This window comes from Crocuta crocuta, unplaced genomic scaffold, assembly GCF_008692635.1.
Source record: "Crocuta crocuta isolate KB4526 unplaced genomic scaffold, BGI_CrCroc_1.0 scaffold10, whole genome shotgun sequence".
Lineage (NCBI taxonomy): Eukaryota > Metazoa > Chordata > Mammalia > Carnivora > Hyaenidae > Crocuta > Crocuta crocuta.
Window position 1 is genome coordinate 7,278,984 of NW_027527551.1, and position 20,811 is coordinate 7,299,794.

The following is a 20,811-nucleotide window of genomic DNA, read 5'->3' on the forward strand; positions in this document are numbered from 1 at the left end:
TGGAGCCTGTTTCAGAGTCTGTGACTCCCTCTCTCTCTGACCCTCCCCTGCTCACGCTGTCTCTCTATCTCTCCTAGAAATAAATAAAACATTAAAAAAATTTTTTTAAAAAATATGGAAGAGAGACCTTTAAAGGCAAAATGATCATGAATTGCTCTTGATCAATATTTGTTACACGAATGTGTCAGTACAGATCCAGTGTATCCCCTGCCTCTCCTTATTACATAAATACAAGCAATTTGCTCATTCATTTGTGTTCTTAGTACCTAGCACGTAGTAGACATTTCATAAGTAATATTTATTATAGGAAGAAAGGAAGGATTAAGACGGAGAGAGAAGGACAAGCCAGCAGCCTGACTTGGTGCTTCTTTAGGAGGAAGAGACTTGACCAACTGGCAAGAGGGGATCATAACATATGAGTATGTAGCTTCTTTTGGAAAGAATTCACTGTTAGAGCTTCCAGAAAACCTCTTTCCCCCCAGGATCAAAGAGACACCAAGTAGTAGTCACAGGGCACTGATGTAGTCTAACAAATTGATTGGAGAAAGATAGTGTCTTTGAATAATTTCTAAACTTTATGATAGAAAAACTGACTCACTAAATTTAGTACTCTTGTTCTAAGCTTATGGAAACCTTTGCCTTTGGAATATGGAGAGCTCTCCATTAAATACTCCTTCTAGGCAATTCCTGATCTCCAACCAACACTAATGAATTAGGGGCCTGAAATAGGCCCCAGTGATAGCCCCTGGCTGGCCATTTCCTCAGGAGCTGGAGTGACATTCACTTAGAGTCACTGCTGCTGGGGCACAAAGTCAGTAAAGAGACATCTGGAAGTTTTAATATTTAATGCTAGTACCAACAAGAGAACTCTGGCTTAGGGTTTGAATTTTGTGGGCTACTAGTAAAAAAGGAGTAAGAACTGTAGTGGCAAATCAATGTTTACAAATAAGTGGTAATTTCCACGTAGTTCTTCTAGCATTGTTGCATTATGAAATTCTTTTCCTAAAAACCAAAGTAAGTAGTTAGTTTCACATTCATTTCAACTCTCAAGATAGACCACTTAGTAGGCTAAAATATTTCTAGAAATCAAACAGTAAACCCCAAATTTAGTCAAGCCGGAGAAAGTCCTGTGAACTCCTAGAAATGCATGATAAAGCGAAGGTAATTGATGTTTTTTCTGGTTTTGTATCTCACTTCTCTCAAAGTGTGGAAAGGTGAGTGACTCCAAGCAGTATGTTAAATCGTTACTTTGCTTTTTATAAAATATGAAGGGCCACTGTGGCTAGCATATTCTTTCCTTAGTTCTTTAAAGCCCCAGTTCCTTAAAAGAGATTAAAGGTTGGACCACTGCTACATATTGTTAAAGGAGAACCCCAAATATTAAGTAGTCTTAACTGAAACTTCCTGAAAGTGCTAGAGTGATCCACAGTTTCCAGTCTGGCACAAGTCTCACAAACCTTCCTCCAACAGTCTTGATTAATACCTCAGTTTGGAAATCTGTTTTACACAAAACCCCACAGCCCTTTTTTTGTACTCAAGCAGGACAATTTCTAAATCTCATCATCAGAAAGGTATATAAATAAGATCATTTTCATTTGAGAACTATAAAAATGTCAAAGTCTCAGCATTTGTAAAATTCATGATTTAATGTTAGATAAATTAGAAGCTATTTGTTTTTCTTCTCTGCCTGTAGTTTTGTTTTTATAGGATGGTGAAGTCATTTTAGATGTACTAGTTTGTGCTGTCCCCTGGGAGACTGGGATTGGGCATGCTGTTTCAACGCCATCTGCTGGTCAGCTCATCTGTACACATCCTGCAGCTTTTCTGAGCCTGAACAGTATGTCCAGAAACTCTTGAGAAGCACTGCCTTAGAATAGGAGGGATACAGGAAATTTGGAAGGAGTTTTTTTTTCATAAGTACTTCCTCTGACAAAACTTACTAGCAATGTGTCACTTTAAAAAGGTTTTGAAAGTAATGTATTTCTTAGTAATGTCTTTTTTTTTAAATTATTTGAGTATAGTGGATGCATAATGTTACGTTAGTTTCAGGTGTACAACTTAGTGATTTGACATGTTTATTCATTATGTTGTGCTCATCACAAGGGCACCTACCATCTGTCCTGTTATGTGGCTGTTAACAATATCTGAATACATTCATTATGTATTCATTGTGCCATTTATTCCCATGACTCACTGAAGTTTAATTAGAAGATTTTAGGATAGTAGCGGCCCCTGGGTGGCTCAGTCAGTTAAGTCTCCTACTTCGGCTCAGGTCATGATCTCACGGTTCGTGGGTTCGAGCCCCGAGTCGGACTCTGTGCTGACTGCCAGCTCAGAGCCTGGAGCCTGTGTCAGATTCTGTATCTCCCTCTCTCTCTGACCCTCCCCTGCTCATGCTGTCTCTGTCTCTCTCTCTCTCTCTCTCTCTCTCTCTCAGAAATCATTTAAAAAAATGTTTTTAAATTTTAGGATAGTAAATATTCGGCCCCATTGTGTTCAACTTTAAGATCTTGATAAATGATAAAGATACAGATTTTCTTAGGGTTATGTGAGAAAATCTCCATATATTTTGATCTCCATTTGTGTACAAATTCAAGAAGTGACATTTTTTAGGATTTTAGAAAAAGAGATTGTGCTGTGTACTCTTTAGAGTGGGGATAGATTTTCAGTGGCATTTGGACATTTAGGAGGAACCCTGGGTTGATAAACATGTTAAATAGAATAAACCAGTTGCTATCCATGACTAAAAACATGTTTGAAGTAAAATTGAATCTCTCAGACAGAAAGGCAAACTTATTATTTCCTTCCATAGTACATCTGTTTAGGGCTGGCTGACTAATCCTTTAAGAAGTTGCTGAACTTCCTCCAAGTGCTGAAAACCTAATTCTGTTTTAAAAATAGCTGTATGTAATCTTATCTTCATACGTGTATTTTAAGAGTTTAACAAAAAGGATAATTATTTTTGCAAACTAATGATTTCTTAGGCCCAGATTCCAATTGAGGCTTTATTTTTTTTTTAAAGGGGTCCTGGGAAGAACAGTCCAGAAGAATACAGGGTTTTTGGGAAGAGGGATTGGTGTTTTGTTTTATTATTATTATTATTATTATTATTATTATTATTATTATTATTATTTTTACATTTCAGTTTGATGTTAATATCTCAAATATGTGAGAATAGGAAATGTTCTCCTGTGAATTCCAATAATAGCTGTAGATGCATGAGAATCATACTGGTAGGTGCAATAGAATCCCTCATGAAACTTCTTAGCTTGTCTGAGGAATCTTAGCTGAACCAATAGCTTCACCAAACCAGCTACAAAGCCGAAGTAAATTAAATTGGAAATACGTGCCAAAGTGAAATTAACATAAGTGTTTTTAAGACTTCTAACTAATTTCTTTGAACTCCAGCATTCATAAGCAATTTGTTACTGAAATGGTCATGACAGAAGAAAAAAAATAATTCTAGGGAGTGGTCTTTTTCATAGACTTCCCTTATTTTTTCTTTGGTGTGGTGGATTTCTTCTTCACTTCGTTCCTGCACTTTTCCATAATGGTTAATAGTGCAAATTTCTCAGACCAGACTGGCTGTTTCTACCATTACTATCTTAAGCAAGTTACTTCTTTGTGCCTCCATATCTTTATCTGTGAAATAAATATCTACCTCACAGCTCTGTGGTAAAAGTTAAAGAGGAAATAACTTGCAAATCACTTAGAATACTGTCCAGCATGGAACAGGCATCTAAAACCCAAAAATGCTCACTGTTCTCATGGTTTTTCTCTCACAGGTCTCTTGGCCCTGTTCTGTGTTTCTGGCATTCCTTCCTTCAGTATCCGTGTTTCCAGCTCATGTGTTCCTCTTTTATGATTAGATCAACGAGTATTAATAGCTTACTACTTGCTATTGTCTAATCAAATTTTACCCTATTTTAGTCACTTCTTAATATAACACTTGCTTTTCCACATGGTTTTCAAAGAATACTTTCAGCTTCTGTGTTTTGTTTGGCTTGACAGATTTTTTTGAAATTTCCTTCCCAGGGCAGTTTGCATTGAATGAGTTCTATTGGTTATGTTTAAAATGAAGGAGAAAATACTTATTTAGGTAATGTGGTAAAACTAAATGATTTGTAATGGCTTGAATACCTGTCATCAAGGTATGTCTTTTAGCACCAATTCTGGCTTGGTAGTGTGGGGGGCCAGAATCACTTAACTATAGTCATGGCTAAAATGGATGACCCTGTTACAGCTATTAATTTAGAGTACAACATGGTGTGTCTTGTATTAGGAGTCTATGCTATGTATGGATGTCAGCAAAAATCATTTAGAAATTCTTGCTTATGACCTGTCTCTAAGATAAGTCTTTAAACACTTCCTTATGCCATTAATAGAAGACATGAGACAAAAGGTGTGGCTGGCAGCTGTTTGATCTAGTGAACCTTTTGGTTATAAACAATGGATATATGAGCTCTCCTGTTGATAATTATATATTTAAAACTTTTTTATTTTATTGAGCTGGTTGTCCTTTTTATGTGAATCTAAGATGTATTTCCCAAGTTCATGTATATTTGGTAGTCCATTTGGTTTCTTCTCTGTATTAATATATGATATGTTAAGGTGCTAGTTCTTGCATGGAAGTTTACTTGTGGTGAATAAAAAATAATGACTACACTGAAAAGGATAGTATCTTTGTTTTGCTTGCTTAATCACAGGGGCTTTTCTCTATCAGGAGCTCTGTGGTTTTGTAGCTCTTAAAACAAACACTATCATTCTCTGAGAAAGAAGCAGTATTTGCATGTTTGATTATATCTTGTATACTGAGATCTCTTTTTGAGAGAGAAACATATGTTTGGTGAGTTCATATTTCTTGAAATATACATGATTCTTCAGACTACAATCTAATGAAATAGGACTCCCATTTGAAAACCAAAGAGTTAAGGCTACAATAGAGGATAAAAGTGATCAAATGATTAGCCAGGGGCTAATAGAAATTCTGGGAAGAATGACAGATTGTATATTAGCAAGAAATACGATATCATATTCATTGAAGCTTTTACAGCTAAAGATCTAAAAGAAATAATAGAAAATTACTGAAGGAGATGAATGTCTGAAACTTTAGAAATGCATGTGGTGTTGGGTTAATCCAAGCAAGAAAGACTGATGGGCAGATAATAAATTACGTTGTATAGGAAGTCTGCATTCCTTGTGTTCAAGGTACTTTTGTCTTTTTTTTTCCTTGCAAGATATATTTAAGCAGCTCGCCAGTTGCAGAAAATTCAGCTCATGATTTTCAACATCATACCATATGTCTATGATTCTTTGGAATAGATAAAACATTATAAACAAGACCCCAAATCCTTAAGTGAAGGAGGTTAATCTAAACCTTCTTTCTGTTCTGTGCCAAATTGATGGCATTTTTTCCTTTTGAATTAATGATACAGAACACCTTTTCATATACAATCAATTGCAATGCACCAAAACTAAGAGAGTTTGAAGATATGTCCTGTACTTCTATTGGGGGAAAAGCTACACTTCAACAACCATCCTAATGGGGGAAAATAAATAGTCATAAACTGGAAAATGTATGCATATACGAATTTTCATTGAGAAGTTATTTACTTAGCTGTTCTAAATTTTATTTTGCCATGGGTGTGTTACTTTACTAAAAAAATTGTGTATGTGTGTTTGTATGTGTAATTATTGTCTATCTTCTTATAATTTATATTCAAAATAGTATATTTCATTTTTTTCTTTCTCAAGTGGTCACATAGCACTGTAATAATTGTGGAGAAGTTCAGCTACATTTACACATGCTGTTTGAGAAAAACGCATTCTTCTTTTTAAACATTTGAGACTTTCAAACAATTTTTCCCTAGAACTTTACCATTCAGACTTGGCATTCATTTGTGTTCTTAGTTTTTGTAGGTCCAAGGAGAAAGTAAAATATTTCCTGAAATATAAATAAGTAATAAAATTAACATGCGTACAGAGTACACTCTTTATTCTATTTGGACATATTCTTGTTGGCCCTTTTTAAATATTTAATCTCTGGGGGAAAGAGAGATTATTACTCTGTTAAACTGAAGTTCTGACTCCAATCATCTGGGTTTCTATATACTTAAATATGTAAGCTTAAACTCAAGTATTTACATATAAATGAGTTCTATATTCTGTAGCCATATTGAAATATTTCCTAATATATGTTGGAAGGTGTATAGGATTTTTTTTATGGCTACATCAGAAATGGGATCATTATTAAAATGCTATAAAAACTAGTTCTTTCTTGGATGCGGTCAGATCAAATGTAAGAAATAATGCTAGCTTCGGGCTTTGATTGCATCATACAGATGAGCTCTGTTAATAAAGTGGAATAAAAGTTGTAAGTTTTGTCCATTTAATATGCTTAGTGGTTACCACTGAATATTTTCTAATCAGTTTTAGAGGACGATTAAAAATGTAACTCATGCATTTTATTTTTATTTTATAATAACTTATGCATAATGTGTTGGGGGGATTCAGAGAAAGGGAAAGGAAGGAAATGAGACTTCTTTGGGGGGGGGGGTCTCTCTCTTCTACTTATTAAAGTCCATTTTCTGTATCAGTTGTTGCTAAACTAACCTCTGATGGCTTGAACAGGGTTGATAACATACGAATGTGTGCAGAACATCCAAAAAATTTTCATTTATAAATGGCCTGTAATTAACACCCTTTCTCTTACCTAAATACTTTGTCTTGGGTTTGAAATGTAAACAAAACATCTTTAATGAACTACCAATTATTCTCTACACAGTTATTTATCTCCATTCCTGGTGTGTATATACCTTTGGGATAATGCAATATGAGTTAATCTTCCACATGTTGTCAAAGCCCTAATGGACATCTGTGTTTCTGTACAAATTATTCTTTAAATGGTTAAGAAATATAGAAATCTAATAGAAACTATTTTTATCTTGTTTGCAGCTATGTCATCTTATCTTTTAATTATTAAAACAGAGCTTCCTGCTGCTATTGCAGAATTTTTGTCAGGCGACCATACTGGGTAAGAAAAAATATTCCCTGTTGTGTCCATTAATTTATTAACTCAATAAATATTTATTCATGATATGGTGTATTAGGCAAAGACAGGAAGGGACTGTTCCTTGGAGAAGAAAGGAGAAATTTCTTCTTTCAGTGAAAAATTGAGGTGGGGAATGGGGGTTAGTGGAAAGTCCTGCCGGTAAAGGTCTTAAACAAAAGAAGGGGAGTGGTTAATACTGCTGTCGCTTCTCAGCAAACCCCAGTGATAAAGTTACAACCACACTGGTGAGATTTCTATTCTAAAGCAGAGTTTGCAAAAATAAAAGATTTGCAGGGATTTAATTATTTCAGTTCCTGTTTTTTAACAATATTATAAACAATACAAAACCACATTATACTTCCTTTCTCCTTATTTAAAAAATACTGGGTTCTAAAGACCAATGACTCATCTCTTTTTATGGGAAAAAACAATTATATTTTTCCTTGCATAGAAAAAGAAACTTTGAGAAGAATAAACATGAAAATACAGAATAAATTCTAAATGTCATCAAGTCATTTCACATAATTTCTAAACCATAATACAAAAACCTATCAGACTTTTAGATATAAATATTTGGCTGTTTTGCTCTAATATTTGGACTTGTTCTGGACTGAAGGGCAAGGTTTCAAAATTAACTTTTTAGCTTTTGCAACTTGGCTTCCATGAAAAACCTCTACTTAGACAACTGCAAATACATATTTATAAGGGAAGTATGGTGTACTTCATATCTGAATAGGAATCAAAGTCCTGCATGATTTTTCATCATCAGAAAATATCTTGCCTTTGTGTAGTACATTACAGTTTATAGGGTTTCCACATTCATTATCACATTTGGTGTTCACAACTGCCTCACTTTATCTACAGCTTTATATGGTTACTTTTACGTTTTGTGCTCTTAGTTTGATGAACAATTGCTATAAGAAATAGCTATGTTATATTCACTTTTGCATTGCTGTGAAAATATTGTGGACAATTTCTATTATTAAAAAAAATTCTATGTTACAAGTTTCTTTTATAGTTTAGGGCTAAGAACTCGAGGCAATGAGAAGTAGAATCAGGAATGTTAGAATAAGAGTAAGGAGATGTGTTCTAACCACGTGACATTCAGTGACCTCAGGAAATTAATTTTACTTCTTTTGGCCATATGACTTAATTCTGAGCCTTGGATTTCTTCACTTGGCTTAATGAGGGTACCAGTGTTGCCTTCTTAACAAAGTTGTTGAGATGATCAGATACGCTATTATATATATACATACTTTTTGTAAGCTGATAGCATAGTGTAAATGTGGAGAAAGAAGAAATTCCATAATGTTGTATGTCAAATATACCCTCAATTAAAAATAAAGAAATTTCAAAAATAATAACTCTGTGAAAGGTGAATTTGCCCTGTTTTTTCTGCCAGGAAGGTCAGAGTCAAATTGGAATGTGTTGCATAAACTGTTAATCCTAATAGTTGTCACATGTGTTTTGCCTTTTTCTTGCTCCTGCATTTGGTGACTTCTGTTAACATTTTTTTATTGTCATATATCTTTGTGGAAAGAGAAGGGATAAAAGTGCATATAAAATTTTAGAAATAATTAAAGTAGTAGAAGACAGAATTGCTATTAAAATTTAAGTCTTCTTTCTCTAAATGCAATACTTTTACCATAGCTTCAATTTAAATCAATTGTAATTTTGTTGGGATTTTTTTTTTTTTTTTGCTGGTTTGGTTATTTAAAAAATAATACCTCCTGTCTTTCTCGTATTAGAGTAAAATTGATTAAAGTCATATTTTTATATGTCAGAAATTGATTTTTAAGGCTATACATCAAAATACTGTGGCCAGTTTGTATCATCTCTGTTTCAGAAAATTGCACATCTCTTGGGCAGTCTCATTCTGTTGTACATGAAGTGTACATTTGCTTATTTTGGACTTCAGAATTTTGAAGAACATTAATAAGAGACTATATTAATTGGCTGGAATATAGATAAATCATTAATCTTTAAAGCTTGATGCTGTAAAATAATTAAGAAACAAGTGTTATGGTAATAACTGTCTAGGGCAGTGTTATTTTTAAAGTTACATAGCAGTATTTCTGAGATCAATAGGATATTGATATGCTTTTATGCTTTTATTTTAGGGTTTGACAATAAATTGCAGTTAAGATCTTTCAGGTGTGCTTATTTTCTGTGAGATTTGATGTATCATTGTGAAACAGAAACCTTTAAAAAGATGTTATCAAACAGAAACCTTATGTTCACAATATTCTAATTTCAAAAATTACTGTTAAAAGCCAGAAACTATAATACTTAATCCCAAACTCGTATGAGGTATCTGTATTTTTCATAGAATAATTTATATTTTAAAAATCTATGGCTGTTAAAAGTTGGAAGCTCTCTGTTAACATTTAATGATCTTGTCAGGGGAATATGATTGACACAATTAAGTTGTCTTGCATTTGAGTTACATAATTGATATGGGATGTGAGTAAGATCCTAATTCAGAACATATGATACTCTTGTTCCATTCCATTCGAGAATGAAATTAAAGCAACTTATAAATAAATCTGGTTTTCATTAAAATATGGAAAAAAGCATCTGCATGCCAAAGCATTTGCCATACAGCTAAGGATTTATACTCTATATTTCATACTTGGAACATTTTTATCATATAGGATTAAATCCACAGATCAAACAAGTTTTCTAGGAAGTATAAAACTTTTTACTCTAATTCTTTTGGCTTAAAGGAATGTATATTTAGATTACAGTAGGAAAACGGGTTCTGTTAGATAATGCTTTTTTCCTCTTAGGAAAAAATTTAAGGTTAGTATATTCTTCTAAAATCTTGATTTATAAAATATACTTATTTAATATGTGCTTTTTGAGATTACATTTTACTGGTTTGTATTTCTCAGGCTGGGTTTTATTTTCAAGCTTAATCATCTCTGTTCTTTGGAAAGTATCCATTGCCAAACACAATTCAGTTGACTGTGACTTGCACATCAAATCTAAACTAACTTTACTATGTGTTACTACATTGCCTTATGGTTGAATGATAAAGAAAAGCACTGTATTTGCAGTTGGCTTTATTAGTGTACCTTAATAGGAAATGTTTAACCAGTAGCCAAGCCAGGGATAGAGAAATTTATATTTTGCAATAGAATTTTATTTATTTTGTTTATTTTTTATTTTGAGAGAGAGTGTACGTGAGCAGGGCAGGGCCAGAGAGAGAGGGAGAGAGAATCCTGCGCTATCAGCACAGAGCCTGCCGTGGGGCTCGATCTCACGAACCGTGAGATCATGACCTGAATTGAGATCAAGAGTTGGACGCTGAACTGACTGAGCCACCTAGGCGCCGCAATAAACTTCTTTTTATATCAGGAACTTAAAATTCAGTCCTGTGAAGGAGGTAGTATAAAGGAAAGCACTATCCTGAGAAAAATGAGGCAGTTAGCTGAAAAATACCATAAACTCAAAGTTGAAGAGTGGAGATGATTTTCATTGCTCCTATCACTAAGGTCATTCTCATCTTTGTGCTGCTTTTACAGACATATAAAATGAAGTTGTTGAGCCAGATGAAATCTGAGGTCTCTTCTTGAGCTAACATACCGTAACTGTGATTCTGAGGGACCGCGGGCAGAGGGTGACGCTGTCTTCAGTCCCACAGTTCAGTGCTGTGGGCAGTCTCGTAGCTTCTGGACATGAGTGAATTGCAGTCTGATATAGTTGTAATAAGTTATATAAGTTGTAAAAAGTTATAAAGTTCAGGACTTTAAGTGTTCCTTTATTCTTATGCAAGAGAAAAGAGTCTTTGGTCCTAAGGATTAATATGCTCTCTGCACAACTCCTCCTTCATGACGTAGGAACCGCAAAACTGACAGATGGAATCTGCTTTGGAGCTCCTTTGGCCCTTTTTTCTCCCGACACTGCCGTGGTCTGGGTCTGATATTGGGTCCTAGAAGGCGGGAGATTTTAGGCACAGAGCCATGGGCTTTTTGCCGGCTTCAGAAATTTAGTGGCCGGGTGTTCCTCAATGAGAGATACTTTGAGGTTCCCATTTTGATACTTGAATTCAAGAGTGGCGAGAAGATAAACATGCCCAATATCATTTTGTGCTCTTAATATGTGTACTCTTAGGTCCTCCTGCATACAAGAATTGAGAGGCATGTGCAAATGCAGACAGCAGGGCTTTGGGTGCATTAGTGCTAAAAATACTTGCGCACAGGTTTTAGGTTCCGACACATGCATTTCCTAAAGACATGAGATTAGAGTGAAAAAGGGAAAGGTGTGATCGCGGTGCTATTTCTGCTGCTGCTCCTTCGTTTGTTCATTTTAAGGGGAAGTTGTTGGCACCCAGCAATACCCAGGAAAGATACATTTCAGAGGACTTCCTCTTAAACTAGTGTACAAAAGAGACACAGTGAATAATGAAGTCCATGTCGGAAGCCAGGGGTGGAAACCCATGTAGAGGAAAACCTTTTCTTTCTTTTTTCTTAAACAGAGATATAAATAACCTATAATATTTTATACATTTAAGGAGTACAACATGTCAGCACACTTCTGTATTGCAGTATGATTACTACAGTAGTATTAGCTAAACCCTCCATCACATTCTGTTTAAGATCTACTCTTAGCAACTTTGAGGAATATGTTATTATGAACTACAATCAAAAGGATGTACATTAGATCCCCAGAACTTATTCGTCCTCTAACTGCAAGTTTGTACCATTTGACCAACATTTCACTTCCCTTGCCCTCCCCGCCGCCCCATCCCTGGTAATCACCATTCTCTGTTTCTGTGAGTTTGGCTTTTTTTGATTATACATATAAGTGATAAATGATAATGATCTTTTTCTGCCTGACTTATCTCACTTAGCATAACGCCCTCGAGTCCATCTATAGTGTCATAAATGGTAAGATTCTCCTTCTTTCTCATGGCTGAATAATATTACATGATTTCATGTATATAATATATATTGTATACTGTATACATATGGTATATATCACACACACACACACACACACACACACACATCTTCTTTATCCATTCTTCCACTGACAAACTCTTAGGTTGTTTCTATATCTTGGCTATTGTGAAAAATGCTGCAATAAATATGGAACTGTTGTTATCTTTACGATATCCTGTTTTCATTTCCTTTGGATATATCACCTAGAAGTGGCATTGCTGGATCATATGGTAGTTCTATTTTTAATTTTCTTAGGAACTTCTGTACTGTTTTCCACAGTGCCTGAACCAATTCACATTCTCACTAACAGTGCACAAGGATTCCTTTTATCGCTGCTTTCTCACCAACACTTGCTATTTCTTGTCTTTTTGATACCCATACTAACAAGTGTGAGGTGATGTCTCATTGTGTTTTTAACTTGTATTTCTTTGATGATTAGTGATGTTGAGCATCTTTTCATATATTGTTGGCCAGTTGTATGTCTTTTTTGGAAAAATGTCTCTTCATGTCTTCTGCCCATTTTTAAATTGGGTTCACTTTTTTGCTATTGACGTGTATGAATTCTTTATGTAATTTGGATATCTACTCCCTACCAGAGATACGGTTTCCAAATATTTTCTCATTCCATAGATTGACTCTTCATGTTGTTGTTTCTTTTGCTGTTCAGAAGTGTTTTAGTTTGATGTAGTCCCACTTAGTTTTGCTTTTGTTGCCTATACTTTTGATGTCATATACAAAAAATAAGTGCCAAAACCAACGTCAAGAAGTTATTTTCTTATGTTTTCTTGTAGAAGTTTTGTGGTGTCCAATATTACACATAAGTCTTTAATCTATTTCAAGTTAATTTTTGTGAGTGGTATCAGATAGGGGTCCCATTTCATTTTTCTGCATGTGTTTATCCAGTTTTCCTAGCACCATTTATTGAAGAAATTTTTTCCCCATTAAACACTCTTGGCTCCCTTGTCAAATGTTAGTTGGCTTTATATGAGCACAGAGTTATTTCTGGGCTCTCTTATTTGTTCTGTTGGTCTATGTGTCTATTTTTAAGGCATTTATACTATTTTGAATACTATAGCAGCTTTGTAGCATAGTTTGGGATCAAGAAGTTTGATGCTTTGTTTTTTTCCTCAGGATTGCTTTGGCTATCTGGGATCTTTTGTGGTTCCACACGAATTTTAGGATTGTTTGTTCTATTTCTGTAAAAAGTGTCATTGAAATCTTGATGGGGGGGTGCCTGGGTAGCTCAGTCAGTTAAGCATCCGACTTCAGTTTGGGTTGTGATCTCACGATTCGTGGGTTTGAGCCCTGCATTGGGCTATATGCTGACAGCCAGCTCAGAGCCTGGAGCCTGTTTCAGATTCTGTGTCTCCCTCTTTCTCTGACCCTCCCCAGCTCAGTCTGTCTCTCTCTCAGAAATAAATAAAACATTTAAAAAAATGAAATCTTGATAGGGAATACGTTAAATATAGATAGTGTTGGGCAATATGGACACTGTACCAAGTTAATTTCTCCTATCCATGAACATATACAGGGTATCTTTCCATTTGTGTCTTTAATTTCTGTTATCAAAGTCTTATAGTTTTCAGTGTACTGAATTTTCACTTCCTTGGTTAAATTTATTCCTACATATTTTACTGTTTTTGATGCTGTCATAAATGGGAATATTTCTTTTTTCATATTTTGTTGTTAGTGTATAGAAATGTAACTGATTTCTTTATGTTGATTTTTTGTATCCTACAACTAGTGTTGATTAGTTCTAACAGGTTTTTGGTTGGGTCTTTAGGATTTCCTCTGTATAAGATCATATGATCTGCAAATAAAAACAGATTTACTACTTCCTTTCCAATTCAGCTGTCTTTTATTTTATTTTATTTTTTTTATCTTGCCTGATTGCTCTAGCTAGAACTTCCAGTACCATGTTTAAGAAGAGTGGTGAGATTGGGTACCCTTGTGTTCTTCCCAATCTTAGGGAAAAAGCTTTCAACCTTTCCCCATTGAGTATGATGTTACCTATAGATTTGTTTGTAAATGGCTTTTATTATGTTGAGGTATGTTCCTTTTATACCTAATTTTTGTGTTTTTATACCTAAGTTTTGTGTGTGGCTTATTGTGTTTTGTCAAATGCTTTTTCTCATCTGTTGAGATGGTATTATTTTTATCACTCATATCATTAATATGCCTCAGCACATTGCATATATCCAGCCACCCTTGTATTGCAGGGATGAATTCTACTTGTTCATGGTGTATGATCTGTTTAATGTGTCACTGAATTCAGTTTGCTAATATTTTTTGAGAATATTTACATCTGTATCAATCAGGGATTTTGATGTGTAGTTTTCTTTTTTTGTAGTGTCCTTATCTGGCTTTGATATTAGAACATGCTGCCCTTGTAAAATGAATTTGGGAGTGTTCTCTTCTCTTCAGTTTTTTGGAAGAGTTTGAGAAGAACTGGCATAAATTCTTCTTTAAATATTTGGTAGAATTTGTCATTAAAACTATCTCGTCCTGGACTTTTTTCTTTGTTGGGAAGTTTTTGATTACTGATTCATTTTCCTTACTCATTAGTGCTCTGTTCATATTTCCTATTTCTCATGATTCAGTTTTGATGTATGTTTCTAGGAATTTGTCCTTTTTTTTTTTTTTTTTTTTAATTTGAGGGTGCAAGTGGGAAAGGTGCAAAGAGGAATAGAAAGAGAGGACCTCAAACAAGCTCCATGCTCAATGCAGAGCCCGACACATGGCTCAGTCTCACAACTGTGATATCATGACCTGAACTGACATCATGAGTTGGTTTGGATGTCCAACCAGCCAAGCCACCCATGTGCCCTATCCATTTTCTTAACCTGACATGTCAGTGGAAGACTTTAGCTACCTGGTTGAAAAAGAGGATGCATTTTCACCAACTGGGAATTCTGAGAGCACCTACCACATGATTTAGACAAATAATCCCTACTGTCTTTGATATTCTAGCTCCCATATTAGCATGAATTTTACTTTGTTACTATTGTTCATGTGTGTATATATGTATGTTTCAGTGAAAAATGATTACAGAAAATTTAGAAAAGAAAGCAAATAAAGAATAAAAATCATAATGCCATCTCTTACCTAATCATTGTTACTTTATTTCCTTTTAATTTTTCTCAAAAAACTTTTAAAACATAGTTAATAACCATATATTTCATATTTTTATCATTAGTATTTTCCATTTTACTAAATTGCTTTTTTTAAAGCCACATAACATTCCACTGAATATACTATTTTTACCTAATGTTTTTTTTTTTAATTTTTTGAATATATATTTTGGAGCGCCTGGTGGGTCAGTCAGTTGAGCGTCTGACTTTGGCTCAGGTCATGATCTCACTGTAGGTGGGTTCGAGCCCCATGTCAGGCTCTGTGATGACAGCTCAGAGCCTGGAGCCCACTTGAGATTCTGTATCTACCTCTCTCTCTGACCCTCCCCTGCTCACATTGTCTTTCTCTCTCAGAAATAAATAAAAAACATTAAAAAAATAAATATATTTAAGAAAATTATTTTAACATTTATTCACTTTTGAGAGAGAGATGGAGTGCAAGTGGAGGAGGGGCAGAGAAAGAGGGAAACACAGAATCCAAAGCAGGCTCCAGGCTCTGAGCTGTCAGCACAGGGCCTGACGCGGGGCTTGGACCCACGAGCGGTGAGATCGTGACCTGAGCCAAAGTCGGACGCTTAACTGACTGAGCCATCCAGGTGCCATGACCTAATGCTGTCTATTGTTTAATATATAGGACTTTCCTCCAGTTTCTTAATATTATAATAATGTTGTATTCATAGCTTCATGCACAGAGTTCTTTATGTTACAGATTATTTTCTTAGATTACCATAGTTTTATGCTTTTGCTATATGTTGTCATTGTTTTTCCAGAAGTAACAGTAATTGACAAGATCACTAGCAATGTGTGAAAGACCAGTGGTGCCACATCCTTGAGCATTATTTTTAAAATAATTTTATTAGTTTAATTTCAACTGCCTCATATTTATTTCTTAAATTAGCACCAGAGATTGGATTTTTCTTGATGTACATTTACTAGTTATATTTCTTTCATGAGTTGTTTGTCCTTTTTTGTTTTTTTAATTTTTTAATGTTTATTTATTTTTGAGAGAGAGAGAGGGTGTGAGCAGGGGAGGGTCAGAGAGAGAGGAAGACACAGAATCTGAAGCAGTCTCCAGGCTCTGAGCTGTTAGCACAGAGCCTGACGTGGGGCTTGAACCCACAAACTGTGAGATCATGACCTGGGCTGAAGTTGGCGCTTAACCAGCTGAGCCACCCAGGCACCCCTATCCTTTGCATACGAAAGTGAAATCTTTACTATTGAATTCTTGTGGCATTAACTCTAACATTTTAAAACTTCCACACATGTATTTTATATTGGAAAATTGAAACCCATCTATATGCAAACCAGGAGAAAATAAAAATTGCTCATATTGTTACCACATAGAAATATATGCTTCTGGTATTTTAAATCTATCCTTCTGACCGCTCTTTTCTTTTCTTTTTTTTTTTTTTTGATGTTCATCCAGTTTTCTTAAGTAATCAAACACATCATCACACACTTTTAACCTACTTTATCCCATTTAATACTCTAATGCCTTATATGCAAAGTATAGTACTTTTCCCCCCTACTAATGCATGCTCTTTCTTGACCATTTGAAAAATATAGAAAACTAAAGATCTATCACCCAGAGATGATGGCTATCAATATGTTGTAGTTCCTTTGCATTTTTAATGAATCTATCCTCTTCCTCAAAATAGCTATCATGCTATATATATTTATGATGTTTACTGAGTATTCGTTATATTATTATACTTGTAAAAATTTCTTTTTAATGATAGTCCCCTAGTCACATAATTTGTTTTAAAATTGTCACGCTCTTAGGGACGCCTGGGTGGCTCAGTCGGTTAAGTTTCTCTTGGTTCCTCTTGCTTTCAGCTCAGGTCATGATCTCACAGTTCATGAGTTCAAGCCCCACATGGGGCTCTGTGCTAATGGTGCAGAGCCTGCTTGGGACTGTCTCTCTCTCTCTCCCCTCTCTCTCTGCCCCTCCCATGTCTCTCTCTCAAAAAATAAATAAACTTTGAAAAAATTATTTTAACTGTCATATTAGATGTCTGTTTCTAATTTTCTGTATTTTTTTATACACAGTTTTTACCTTCACCAGTTTTGTGCTTACCTTGTCACTCCTCCCCAACACTGACTATTATCTTACTTTTATTTTTTCTTTTATAAAATTTTATTGTCAAGTTGGTTTCCATATAACACCCATTGCTCATCCGAACAAGTGCCCTCCTTCATGCCCATCACCCTATTATCTTACTTTTATTTTTTTATTTTTATTTTTTAAATATTTTTATTTATTTCTAGGNTTTTAAATATTTGCTAATTTGGTGGTTGAAAAAATGGCATCTTATTATTTTGATACCTTTCTTAAATGTAAATTCACTAATAAGAATAGCAGGATTTCACAAGAATGTATTTTANCTTTTAAATATTTGCTAATTTGGTGGTTGAAAAAATGTCATCTTATTATTTTGATACCTTTCTTAAATGTAAATTCACTAATAAGAATAGCAGGATTTCACAAGAATGTATTTTAACAAAAGAAAGTAGACTTTTGCTAATGGGTGGTTGTAATGGTTATAAGTGTGTGTGTGTGTGTGTGTGTGTGTGTGTGTAAACACAAACACTGGATTCCTCTGCCTAAAATAGGACTACTTTTTTTTCAAATAGGTCTTGGTATCTTGATGGACAAACACTACTAATAGTCATCTGTGTTGGCATTGTGTTCCCTCTTGCACTTCTTCCTAAAATAGGTAAGTCTTTAGAGAAGAGGACATGTTTTTATTTGGAAGAAAGAAGATAATGTTAAGGGATTTTTAAATTTCATGGTACCACATTTTTAGCAGAAGGGTGGTAGTGGTGAATAATTCTAAAGTTGGACTTATTTTAGGTTGTTCAGCCTTCAGCCTTGCCTAGTTAGCCCATTACTTGGTTTGCAGTAGTATTTTGTCTGCCCTACTAAAATAAAATCTTTACAGCGGAACATTAAAGAGCAGCCTTTCCTTACAGTGTACCATTAGTGGTAAGCCTGTTCCAACTCTGCTGTACAGAGCTGCATAAATGATCTGTGACAGATAGTTGGAATGTTGTTATTCTCAGCCCTAAGCCCCAGATACCAAGCACTGTAATAGAAAACATGCCCAAGATGTATAGCTTTTGCTGTACGTTAGGAACATTTTCCTTATAAATTGCTTTTTATTTTACTGTTATTTTACAGGCTTTCTTGGCTACACAAGTAGTTTATCATTTTCCTTTATGGTGTTCTTTGCTGTTGTGGTAAGTTTAAAATACAGTACATTGCTTATCTCCTCACTAAAATTGAACTTACTGTGTTAATGTCTTCTTTTTTTGTAAATTCTGTTTTCTGTTAGAGGTTTAGTTCATTGTGTTATTTAAAGGAAGCACTTTAGTCGACAAAATTATTTCCTTTATTGTATCTATTTTGAAGAGGCTGAGCGAAAGCCACAGTTCAACCTCAGTATCTCTTTTGGTTAACTAGAGAGGAGAGCACACTGATTGTGTGAAAACCTTAGATAAAGCCTAATTCTTTATGTAGGTTTGTGTATCAGTTTATTTCCATATAATACTGTGTGTATGTGATTGAACTCTCCCTTGCTACTGAAAGATGAGTAAAAGAAAATGGTACCCAAGTGAGCTATACAGAACACCAGTAGTTAAGTCATATTATAGAGCCAGAGAGTCAAGCTATCACAGCAATCTAGGAGGCATTTAATTTAGGTTGAACTATCTTCTGGGATACAAGGATAAAACAACTTTAGATTATTTAAATGAAGTAGAAGTGACCCTGGTTTTAGTGTACAGAAGTATGTAGTGGATGCTTTTAAAACTAAAATACTTAAACGTGTTTACATTTAATCATTTGTTGAATTTTTCAGCATTAAAAATCATTGCCCTCCCCACCTCAAATTGTCTGACTTGTCTCTTAGAAGTAAATGAACTGAACACAGACTCTTTCCTCCTTCAGTTTAATTGAGTTGTAATTGACATACAGCACTGTCTAAGCCTAAGGCGTACAGAATAAACCCTTGACTTACATATATAGCAAAATGATTACCACCGTAAAGTTAGGTAACTTCCAGGAACATACTTTGTAGGCTCCACGTTGAAAAGAGAAGCAACAGTTATTTTCAGCATAAGCATATTTTTCTTACAGTGGTACTTACTAAATTTTTAGTATAGTTGACACAGAGTGTTACATTAACTTCAGGTGTTCAACATAGTGATTTCATAACTTTACACATTATGCTATACTCACCACAAGTGTAGCTACCATCTGTCACCATACAACATTATTATACTATCATTGACTATATTCTCGATGCTGTGCCTTTTATTCCCCTGACTTACTCATTCCTTAAGTGGAAGCCTGTACCTCCTACTTCACTTCACCCATGTTGCCCATCCCCCTCCCCTCCTCCTCCTGGCAACCATCAATTTGTTCTCTGAAAGTATAGGTCTGAGTCTACTTTTTGTTTATTCATTTGTTTTTTAGGTTCCAGATGAGTGAAATCATATGTTATTTGCCTTTTTCAGTCTGACTTATTTCACTTAGCAAAATACTCTCTTATTATAAGTCCATCTATGTTGTTGCAAATGGCACTATCTCATACTTTTTTGTAGCTGTGTGGTATTTCATAATGTATACACACACACATACACACAACACATCTTCCTTCTCCATTTGTCTATTGATAAATATTTAGGTTACTCCCATATCTTGGCTATTGTAAATAATGCTACAATAAATATAGGGGTGCATATATATTTTTGAATTACTGTTTTCATTTTCTTTAGGTAAATACCCAGTAGTGGAATATTGGATCATATGGTATTTCTATTTTTAATTTTTTAGAGAACCTCCATGCTGTTTTCCACAGTGGTTGTACCAGTTTACATTCCCTTCAACAGTGTCTGAGGGTTCTTTGTTCTCTACATCTTTGCCAGCACTTGCTATGTTATGTCTTGTCTTTTTGATTTTAGGCATTTGGATAGGTGTAAGGTGATATCTTATTGTGATTTTGGTTTGCATTTCCCTGGTAATTAGTGACGCTGAGCATCTTTCTGTGTGTCTGTTGGCCATCTGTATGTCCTCTTTGGAAAAATTCAAGTCCTCTGTTCATTTTTTGATTGGATTTTTTTGGTGTGAGTTGTATAAGTTCTCTATGTATTTTGAATATTAACCCCTTATCACATATATCATTTGGTAATATCTTCTCCCATTCAGTTTTGTTTTCTTGGTGGTTTACTTTGCTGTGCAAAAGCTTTTTATTTTGGTGTAGTCCTTTTAGTTTATTTTTGCTTTCATTTCCCTTACCTTAAGAGACATGTCTAGAAAAATGTTGGCCTGGCTGATGTCAAAGAAATCACTGCCTACGTTCTCTTCTAGGAATTTTATGGTTTCAGATCTCACATTTAAATCCTAATTGAAGATCTTTAAGCCATTTTGAGTTTATTTTTCTATATGGTATTAGAAAGTAGTCCAGTTTCATAAACTAATTGTTGAGAAGTATCTACATGGTTAGGAATGACCTGTGTATGCAAATGAACATATGGATGTGAAAGAGAATCAGTCAAGATAATATTGAATTTTTTCCTCACAGATAATTGGCAATCCAAGCATTGCATAGGTAAGAATAATTTGGTTTTTATAGCCAAAAGCTTGAAGCATGTGACATATATTGATAGGAGATATCTATTG

General features: G+C 34.7%; 1 protein-coding gene across 6 annotated transcripts in view; it reads left to right on the forward strand.

Annotated features, from left to right (window-relative positions):
* The window catches only part of SLC38A6 (solute carrier family 38 member 6), a 72,761-nt gene that overhangs the window by 23,381 nt on the left and 28,569 nt on the right, over positions 1-20,811 (forward strand). For 5 of the 6 annotated variants that reach the window (XM_077768978.1, XM_077768962.1, XM_077768964.1 and 2 more), the window contains exons 6-8: positions 6,955-7,033; positions 17,763-17,845; positions 18,310-18,368. In XM_077768978.1, the coding sequence (XP_077625104.1) occupies positions 6,955-7,033; positions 17,763-17,845; positions 18,310-18,368 (221 nt within the window). The remainder of the gene's footprint in view (positions 1-6,954; positions 7,034-17,762; positions 17,846-18,309; positions 18,369-20,811) is intronic. The other variant, XM_077768969.1, reaches the window with a different exon arrangement.